The sequence below is a fragment of the Lactuca virosa genome, chromosome 8 (genome assembly GCF_052849685.1).
Source record: "Lactuca virosa cultivar CGN04683 chromosome 8, Lactuca_virosa_CGN04683_v6, whole genome shotgun sequence".
Lineage (NCBI taxonomy): Eukaryota > Viridiplantae > Streptophyta > Magnoliopsida > Asterales > Asteraceae > Lactuca > Lactuca virosa.
In genome coordinates, this window is record NC_136433.1 from 40,261,642 (window position 1) to 40,272,951 (window position 11,310).

Genomic DNA, 11,310 nt, shown 5'->3' on the forward strand with positions numbered 1-11,310 from the left:
GTTGCGAAGCTGTCCAAATTTACCTGATAGTCTCTAAGGATGGTAAAGTCAAAAGTTTTGACTCTACTTCAGGTAAAGTCCATTATCTAACTCTATTAAGTTCCTATTTGGATATTCTTATTACATGGTGTGACTAGATCACATTTTGATGTTTTAAGAACCAAAGTGAAGAGGAAGCTTAAAGGAAGAATTTTGAGCTGTTACTTAAAGAGTTGTGATAGATTGCTTAGGAATACATAACAACATAGTTTTTCACATGCATTTGCATTGTAAGGATAAGGTTTTCCGCAAAGTTCTAAAATAAAAGAAAAGGTTTTATTTTATTTTAAAATATCCTTACAGTGGCATTTGTGAGAATTTGTTGTTTATATGTTTCCATTAATAGCAATATTGGAAAATGGATTTGATTCTTTCGACCGTGGTAGTGTCATAATTTACCAAATAAGGAAAGATTCTCATCACCCAAGTTTCAGTTGGGTAGAAACTTAGAATCATGCAAGTTGTATGATGAATGAGAATTTTCATCTTTGGAAAATTAAGACTAATTCCTTGTTTACATGTATATGTGAGTCAAGTGAAGGACTAAGGGATCGAGTACACATTCTTGTGCATTGGTCAAGTCCACCACAAAGATCGATAGGACTATTCGTCATGATTACTAAGGTTTAGTAAATATGATTATACTTGCAAGGTTAAGTATAATTCTGAAACATTGCAAAAGTTTCAATGTATGGCAGAACGAATGAGAAGAATCAAATAAGGCAGAAAGATAAAAGTTTCTCAATCTGAAAGGATGGGAGAGTACTTGAGTATCTTGTTTTATGATTATCTTAGTGATTATGAAACCATATCACAATTGTTTCTCTAAGGACATCTTAGTGCATTTGTTTGGCTAAGAAGAGAAATCGTGGATTGTTGAAATGGTTAAAATCAAAAAGATGAATCATACTTCGTTCCATAACAAGTCTTAGAGTCATACTCCAAGATTGTAACTTGAGTGACACATCTTAAAGAAGGTTTATTAACACTAGTCGAATGTAAGAGTAAAAGGTGTCCTACTCTTGTACATTTGAAATTGGTAAGTTGTGATGTTTTGGATAAAACAAAGACCAACTAAGGCCAATTGTGTGAAGTGTTTGTCTTGATAAGAATCCGCACTATCCCTTGAATATTTGTTTGTCAAGAAATGGTTCTTGGCAAGAGAGTCTTATATGTCAAGAGGACAGTGGGAGTCTAAAAGATCCTGAAAGAGTTTCAAGATCTAATCAGGAATAAAACATGTAGTTTATCACTAGCACACGACTTGAGGTTTATAACCTATCATGTTAACATATTCCTGTTTCTGTGCCCATTCCAGTTAAAGTTGGTTTTGCATTAGGTGCATAACAACTTGGAAGCAATGGCAGGCCCTTGTGCTGCCAAGTGGCAAGAAGTTAAGATTGCACAAGTTCAATCCATATGAGTTTGGATTTGTCACTAACCTTGTCTTGTGATTATGGTTTTGACAAATTCACATGTATAGGAACTCATTCACCATAAAATCTAAGTGTCATAAGGTTTCTCTCCGATTCATGAAAATGATGGTGAGGAAACGCTTTCACTAAGTAGATTTTAGGTAGATAGCAATTGTGATATTTGCATTCTCAAAGTCGTTAGTGGAGCGTGTGTGGTTAACCGGCATACTAACATAGACTTGTGAGAAATGGCAATGGTCTAAACAATTAAGACTATGATTACGGAATCCCTTTTCATAGTTCTAAAAATTGTTTAGACACTCATATGAGTTATCTAAGGAGAGGTGTATAATTTTGATAAAGTTTTATCGAAGCATCTTGTATCAGAAGTCTGAACTTTGGTAAGAAAGTCAATAAAGTATTGATTTCTAGAAGTCCAACTGATTTCTGGATACATGTCAAAGCTAGTGGGAGCATAAGTGATATGCTAATAATTATCATGTAAGTGGGAGCATGATCATTATGTTAAGTGTTAATTATAGAAAACAAAAGGTTTCAATTGGGAAAAGTTGTTTTGCTATAATTAAGGGAGAGGAAATTATACTTCATTTCAATTCTAAAATCTTAGATTGAGATATTGATCATCTTTAGTCAAGGATATATATATGAAATTTATGTTGGAATGGGCAAACATAAGGTAACTCTATATATATTGCGTTTTCAAAATTCGATTATGATTACGGCATCCCTCTTCATATTCAAATTTTGAAAACATGGCAAATAAAAAATATTGTAGCAAAAGACTGGTCTATGATCACGTCTTTATGTGAGACATCATGAATCGTGTCCCATATGCTTCGGATATAGGATCGATTGCATGTGCTGTAATATTTATCCTTTCTAAATTTTCCGAATGCCTAAGGCATTAAGAGGAGAGAAGATCTAGACTTGGATATGACTAAAATGATTAAGCAATTGTCGAGGACAATCTGAGGTTTACCAAAGATTGGTTGCTCATGGACAGTTGGAAGTATAAGTGTTAATTTTGGAAGGACCATATTGACATATTCGGAAAAGAGGTAACTCTTGTTCAGAAGTGATAGTCAAAATGGGAATCTGGAAAGGTTTCCATAGGTGGAAGTTGTTCTTCAAATCTTTGTAAGATTAGAAAACTTAATGCAAGAAGGATGTTCAAAGGAATGTACTTTGAATGTGAGACTTCGTTTCCATGGAATTGATCTCCATTGGAATACTCTGTAATGTCTGTTGACAAGTCTTTGTGACTTTGTGCATAGTCATTACGAGAGGATCAATGCATATAAGTTTAGAATCTAACAAATTTTGTTAAATGGTAGGAATTTGGAATTCTTACATTTACGATAAAGATTTGAGATTGTGAAATGAGCATCATTGGAATCATGTTCAATTGATCTACTTCACAAAGTAAAGATCATAGATAAACATAGTGTGCATACTTGGTGTATGGCATGACTAGTGTATAGAAAACCATAGTTTACATGCTTGGAGCATGGGACAACTATTGTTTTAATTCAAGTATAAAGTTGATTATTTGAAACATTATACAATGAATAATGAGTAATCAATATGGTGTTTAAATAAAGGGATAATGACTTGAAAGGGTAACGAACTTTCGACTTTTTTCACATTTAGTCACTAAACTTTTTTTCGTTATCTATTTGCCATTGAACTATTGAAACTGTTCACATTTTACCCTTATGACCGGCTGTTGCCGGTCATAAGGGTAAAATGTGAACAGTTTCAATAGTTCAATGGCAAATAGATAATGAAAAAAAGTTTAGTGACTAAATGTGAACAAAATCGAAAGTTCGTTTCCCTCTAAAAAGTTCAATGACTAAATATGAACAAACTTTCTATTGTATTATGTTTTAGCAAATTATTTATTTTTGTTTAATTGTAGCAACATTTGTTGATGAAGAAATCTATGAAATAAAAAAATAACAAAACCCTGAAAATATATTTAAAAAAAAAACAAAAAACCGAAACCGAAATAAAAAACCAATGGTTTGACATTTTCCAAAATAAAAAATCAAAATTTCCAATCTGATTTTGGTTTTACAAAAAAATGAACCATTCTCACTGATGTGAATTATGACCATTGGTTTGGCATGCGGAATTTGTGACATCCCATGAATATGTAGTTACAACATCGTCTGAACTCGTAATTCATCACCTACAAGTTATGGGCCTGCTGGTGTTTCCACTGGGTTGTCTAGAATAGTCTGTGGTCGTCATCTATACTCTGGTAGATGACTACATCGCCACATTGCCGGTTAAGGTTATGGTATCTCCTTTCATCCTACATCACCTATTCATCATCATCTATTTACCTAATTATCATCACCTTTCTATCATCACCTATCTCTCATCATTTTATTTCATCACACACCAACTATTTCATCTACCTATGTTTCATCCGTAACATATTTGTAGATATAAAATAAATATACCGTTTAAATCTTTTAAAGCATGTATAAAATTGTTCATCCAGCATAGACAGCAAGTATTCAAATAATATACACACATAACACGTAATTTATATAAAATACTTCATATCTATGTGTAAGATGAAAGTAACTATATATACCATAAAAATCCCATAAATGCTTCCTAACTTCAAACCCCAAGGTTTACTCTACTAAAGCTTCATATTCTCGGCTCTCTGGACCTAGAAGGGTCCAGATCAATAACAAAAACTTGCAAGAGGGGTTTGAGGCATTCAAAACCCCAAAGATGAAGTGATTCAAGCCCTAACCCCAAATGGAATCTACACAATAGGGAAGGAAAAGGGTTCATTTTTGTACCTCATAATGAAGCTCCTTGCTTGAATAACTCAGAACAATAACTTTCCTTGGTCCCTCTTGTTGGAACTCTTCTCCTTTCTTGCAAAATCACACCAAAAAGCTCAAGATAGCTCTTCTCTCATTCTACACACTCAAGCTCGCTAGGGTTCTCACTTATGGGAAAGGTAGTCGCAATTGAAGGCCATAAGTGCCTTTAAATATGGCTCGGGCCCAAATATTTAGGGTTTCTGCCAACAGTGCGGACTCGTCGAGTCGCCTCACCGACTCGTCGAGTCCATTCAATAATCTGAGTCATCAGTCGCGACCTTACTCGACGAGTTGAGGCGTCAACTCGTCGAGTCTCTCTTCTTAACTCAAAAGAAAAATACTTAAATTATGATACCTGGAAATCTGGATGTTACATTTTGTTTTTTTATTTCATAGATTTCTTCATCAACAAATGTTCCTACAATTAAACAAAAATAAATAATTTGCTAAAACATAATACAATAGAAAGTTTGTTCACATTTAGTCATTGAACTTTTTAGAGGGAAACGAACTTTCGATTTTGTTCACATTTAGTCACTAAGCTTTTTTTCGTTATCTATTTGCCACTAAACTATTGAAATTGTTCACATTTTACCCTTATGACCGGTAACAGCCGGTCATAAGGGTAAAATGTGATCAGTTTCAATAGTTCAATGGCAAATAGATAACGAAAAAAAGTTTAGTGACTAAATGTGAACAAAGTCGAAAGTTCGTTACCCTTTCAAGTCATTATCCCTTTAAATAAAAGGTGTTCTATTTACTCTCAAAGGTGCTTGGGACCATAGAGTGATTAGTATTATTCTTGTGTTTCACGTTGCATGTTTTGACTTCCAGAATAACTAGGTTATTCTTTCCGAATGACTAAGTTATTCAAACCATCCACAATCGATAATACGTTGGAAGTAGGTATTAAGGCAAGACTGTCATGAATCGGGTTTGTAGATGTCCAAGGTAGTGGACATAGTAAGAGTTACTACAACATTAATGAGTACTCCTGGAATAGGGATTTGAGTATTGGATTCAACCCACGCTCACTTGAATCACTTCATGGATTTTATCACGAGTGATCGTGAGACGATAATATCTTATATTCTTCAAACCTAGAGATATGACTTGTTGCCTATGAGTTGTACATTGATTGCACGTAAACGCATTTGGTAACTCGATGTTATAAAACGTGCCTTTGTGTATGATTCAACAAGTAGTAGAACAAGCATATGAGTCGAAGTTTATCCATTCCTTTTACCCTTGGAGGGATAAAAGCGATATCTGTGGGCCCCTCGATGATTTGGTGATGACAAACGTAAGTGCTCGGCCGGGCCTGGACTGATTTGATTTGTTCAATTAGTCAGTCGTCATAAATCGGAAATCGGGAAACAACAAATGGACAGAGAGAATGATTATAATCCATGTCTCAGTCCATATGATATCTAGAATGGAGGAATATATGATCCCTTATCTAATGGACGCGTCATTGATTTGTTTAGAGTTCGACAGCGGCTTTAAGAGCTACGATTGCTGGTCGGGTTTTGGAGTCATACGCAATAATAGTTTTAGACTTATCCAAGTGGGAGATTGTTGGATTAGGTGTCTAAGCCCATAACTATTATTGGTATGTATTCGACCCGAGAGTAGCATGGTCCATTTGGGTTGCATATCATCAGGACAATTTGTTAGGATGGACTTTTGAGAGAAGAGGTTATATATGATTTATTAATATATTATAAGTTCTATGAAGTCATATGTTTTAAATAGTATTGATCAAGAATTAATTTGGAATTAATTTAGTGATCAAAAGAGACTAATTAAAACTATGGGGACTAATTATGGTAATTAGTTATATTTATATGTGTTGGGCTTATGATCCATGTTGGACCAAGTTTATGTATGGATACATAAAGAGTTGGGCCACATGAACCATGGATCATAAGATCCATGGATATGGGTTTGGGTTATACCCATGACTCTTAGAATTAAACACATATAAATACATATGTTATGACCTAAAACCGAAACCTCCTAGCCACCCTAGTGTGTGTGTGCATGTTCTTGGAGTTCATGAAGGTTTTAGAGTGCATGGAGATTCTCTCTCAAGTCCTACCTTTGTCCTTGATGTGTTGTGACTTCATTTGAGGCTTCCACACTATTGGGGCTAAGTTCTTAAGGCCAAATACATCAAGACTTCCAGCCACACAAAAAGGTATGTTACACTATCTAGTATTTTATGTAGTTTGTATGACAATTGCATGCTAGCTATAGGTTCAATACCTTGGAAACCATTTGCATGGATAATTAGTGAAAACATAGATCCAAGGTATTTAGGGTTGTATGTGCACCATAGGATGTTGTATTATACCAAAACCCAACACATTTACCATGCTCTAACATCATCAACTTCATTGTTAAGGGTGTCCATATCTCTTCTGACCCTCTTGTGTAGCTCGCGCATGTCATTAACAACCTCCTCATTGATCAATGACACCTCCAACTGTGTTTGGAGAAGGCTGATGGCCATGTCTTCTTCTATGACTCCGTTAGACCCGCTCTCCTCTAAGTGACGTCGGTTACTAAACGACCGACTGTTAGGGGGAGATGCAGAAAGTGTACGAAAGTTTGGATTTTTGCCATTTTAGGGCGCAGGCTTGTAGTTTTATACGAAGGCGGCAATGAATAGTTCTAACTTCGGCCCTACGATTCATACACAAAACAATGTCGTTTGGGTAACCCGTAACAATTACATGGTTGTCATGTCATATCTGATGTGTCAACTAATGTGGATGTGACACGCTAACCAGGTATAACAAATCTAAGAGACTAAATTGACAAGTTGCCAACCATTTTGTTCTCTCAGAAAATTCATAGGACATTTATGTCATTTTCCTATATAAATATATAACAATAACAATTAGATAAATAAAAATATATATTCCCCGTATAAATATATAACAATAACAACTAGCATGAATCAAGTGTGCGCCTTTGGCGCTGTCTTGCATGTAAGTGATGATAAATATTTATGTGGATATTGTCAATCGATAGTTCGATGTTATGTGGATTGGAGGGTTGTGGGTTAATTGTTTATGTGAGGTATGTTACTTTGTAATATAGCATTTATTTATATACTGATATGGAGGTTATTCCACTTCACAAGACCTGAACAAACTTTTGTTGGAGGAAAATATAGAAACGAACGCAGCATAAACATAAAGGAAATAGACATAGAGAAACATAAAAGCAATGTCGACGTCTAGTCATCAGTTGTATGTTTGATTGTGCGTTTGTACTTTCCATGGTGAAGCCTTCTTGTAATTTCGTCTCAGCTGCTTCAATAAGATCTGCTACTTCCCGAATGCAAGCAATGAGTGAGAGGAGCACGTTGTGGAGTTGTTGGTTGTTCATCTTTTAGGTTTTCGCCTTCAGATAAGTAATGTGGTTATTGTACGTGTTTGAGATGTTGGGTTTTCTATAGAACTTGCTAAAGGAGCAGGGGGAGGGGAGGACGAGGGGGTTATGGGTGTGGTTAATCAGTGACGTGCATGTATCTAAATTTCTCTGTGTGACATTGCTGTCATAGTAGGTTAAATAAGTCATTTCATGCAATTGTATTTAGGATATGAGGTGGCCTGTTTTGGTGGTGTTAGTTATACAACTTATATTTGCCTATGCTAGATATGGTCTGAAAGAAGCATGAAGACGGTGCCCACAATGTGGAGCTTTCTTTTTGTGTGTGTATATGATTAAAATACTTGTTATTAAAATTATTGTGGTTGAAGATGGTCTTTTTAATAATGTATATATAACCAATAAGAAACGGAAGGTAGAGGCGGTGAGTGAAATTGCAAATACAAGGTAATTTGGTGCCGAATATATGAATGTACAAACTATATTGTTAACCAAGTTGTTTGTGAATTATTATATGATAAATTAAATAGTCTCCTACTTTTTGTTCCTATTATCCTCCTACCTATTTTAGATGGTAACAAGTGTTATTAAATTTAATTTAAATTTGATTGAGATTTTGAATTTGTACACTTATCATCATCTTAAATAGGTAGGAAAAAAAGTATGAACAAAATGTAGGATGATATTTAATTTCTCTTATTATATATATAAATTATTGGGGTTGAAGTGGGTTGTTTTTAATAATTTATATATAACAAAAAAGAAACTGAAGGTAAAGGCGGTGGGTGAAATTGAAAATACAAGGTAATTTGGTGCCAAAAATATGAATGTACAAACTTTACTGTTAACCAAGTCGGTTTTGAATTAATATATATATATATATATATATATATATATATATATATATATATATATATATAATATAATGAGATAAATAGAAAAAATATATTTCTTTTTATACACCTATATAATAAAAAAACGAATGTTAAAACACATATTCAAATTTCAAAATACATTGTTGTGCCGTTAGACAACAAGAGAGTCGGTCTCCTCAACGGCTGTATAAAATCCACGCCATTTCTTCTTCGTCTGAAAGCCTTTTTTATTCTGACGATTCTTCTTTCTTCGAGAGAGATAGAGAGAGATGGAGTCCACCAAAACTGCAATGGAGGCCTTCGAGAAGCTAGAGAAGGTCGGAGAAGGAACCTATGGCAAAGTATACAGAGCCAGAGAGAGAGCCACCGGAAGAATCATCGCCCTTAAGAAAACCAAACTTCATGAAGACGATGAAGGCGTCCCCCCAACAACGCTTCGAGAGATCTCGATCTTGCGAATGCTCTCCCGTGATCCTCATGTCGTCAAGTATTTTTTCGATTTCATTTTCCTACTACCACTAGGGTTTTGAAATTTGATGATTCCGCAACTGGTTTTCCATTTTGATTATTCTAACGGGAATTTTGATTTGTAATCTATTGATTTGAATCACTCTTCTTTGGGTTTTAGGTTATATTATGAGTATCCGATTTATGTTTCTATCTATGATTTTTTAGTAATCAAATCGAAATGGTATTGATTCGTTCTGGATTTGACTGCCATTAACGAAATCAAACAGGCTGTTGGATGTGAAGCAAGGTGTAAACAAAGATGGGAAGACAGTCCTCTACTTGGTCTTCGAGTACATGGAAACCGATTTAAAGAAATTCATCAGATCATTTCGGCAAACTGGTGAAAACATTCAACCCAACGTCGTCAAGGTAAAAATCGTCTTAACATCCCACTTCCCATTCTTTATTTTCTTCTTTGATTTCATCAATAATCTTATCATGTAACGTTTTGTGCTGTTTAATGCAGTGCTTGATGTACCAGCTTTGTAAGGGGGTTGCTTTCTGCCATGCCCATGGTGTATTACACAGGTACATAAGATCTTTTTCTCTTTCTTGAAAATTCAAAAAGAATCTTTCTGATTTCTTTTCTCATTTGTTTTAGGGATCTTAAGCCCCACAATCTCTTGATGGACAAAAAGACATTGATACTTAAAATAGCAGACCTTGGACTTGCTAGAGCTTTTACTCTACCAATCAAGAAGTATACTCATGAGGTATAACAAAATGGTTAAATCTGTTAAAAAGTTAATTACAAGTTTGCTAAATAACTTGTATCATTTCAGATATTAACCCTTTGGTATAGAGCTCCAGAAGTCCTTTTGGGTGCTACTCATTATTCAACAGCTGTTGACATGTGGTCTGTTGGCTGCATATTTGGTATTCCTTCTTTCTGAATTAATTAAGTCCTTTATGTATTAAGTCAAAAAAAAAAAAAAAACACTAATTTGTTCTTCAAATTTGAAGCTGAACTAGTCACAAAAACTGCTCTTTTTGCTGGTGATTCAGAGCTTCAACAGCTCCTGCATATTTTCAGGTCCATATTTCATAACAAGATTATAATTTCTCATTGTTTAAATAATTAAATTCTTGATTATTATTATTGTGATATTTATGAATATTCAGATTGTTGGGTACTCCAAATGAAGAAATCTGGCCAGGAGTTAGCAAGCTTAAAGACTGGCATGAATATCCTCAATGGAAGCCTAAGCCAATTTCAACCTGTGTGCCAAATCTTGATGACGATGGGCTTAATCTTCTTTCGGTAATTAAATATAAATTTAACTTCTTTTTTATTAACCAATTTTTATAAACTTTGATATATTGTTGTTATTTGGGCAGCAAATGTTGGAGTATGAGCCATCAAAACGGATTTCTGCAAAGAAGGCAATGGAGCATCCGTATTTTGATGATCTGGTGGACAAGACCCATTTATGAAGTTCTTGTCGTTGCTTATCTCGAGCATAATTCATTTTTTTTTTGAAAGTTTTTGATAGATAACAAAATGTCAACATGTTGTTTCATTCTATTTGTTATACAATTTTCTTCAGATTCTAATGCAAAATAATATGTTATTGATCTGCAATTAATTTGGCCTTGGAATCGCATCAACTAAACTACGCATTAAAATAGAACTAGAAAATATCTTTAATATGATAACATATTCTTTTTTATTAGTATATTTACTTTACAATAATAATTTATGCTATAAAAATCAGTTACTCCTCTAGATAGTTCAAATGAAGAGAACAACTAGTCTAAGATTTCATAGTCCCCTATTGACATCCCAAACCTAGTTTACTAAGTTAAGTCAAATCCATGCTCAATGTCCATAATTGGCAAATTGACCCCTTAACATTCAAATTTTCAAATAAACCCAAAATGACTTTTTAATTAACATTTCTAGTCTTATAATATATCTTCTAATTCAACTTTAAATGATAAAAACACTTTCGAATAAGTTTATATCCTAATTAAATCGGTTTACTCATGTATCATTCCTTAATTCCCAATTGTAAAGCTTTCAACTTTAACTTTCCTCAACAAATTGAAATTTTAATTTAGACATTTCTAATCTAACTAACTTTGAAAAAAAAAATTAATTAATTATTTCCATTTGCTTTAGAGAAAACTACAAAAAAAGGTCCATGGGGATTGCATTTTTCTTTGACAAGGTTTAAAAATGTTTCATATTACAAAAAT

At 34.0% G+C, this 11,310-nt stretch overlaps 1 protein-coding gene across 1 annotated transcript; it reads left to right on the forward strand.

Moving 5' to 3' along the window:
* Positions 1–8,741: 8,741 nt before the first annotated feature.
* On the forward strand, positions 8,742–10,693 carry LOC145132979 (cyclin-dependent kinase B2-2). Its single transcript, XM_079067936.1, has 8 exons — positions 8,742–9,088; positions 9,339–9,480; positions 9,578–9,639; positions 9,713–9,824; positions 9,894–9,987; positions 10,075–10,144; positions 10,234–10,372; positions 10,450–10,693. Exons 1-8 carry the CDS (start codon positions 8,871–8,873, stop codon positions 10,543–10,545), a joined length of 933 nt encoding a protein of 310 aa, XP_078924062.1. The 5' UTR covers positions 8,742–8,870; the 3' UTR covers positions 10,546–10,693.
* Positions 10,694–11,310: the final 617 nt, after the last annotated feature.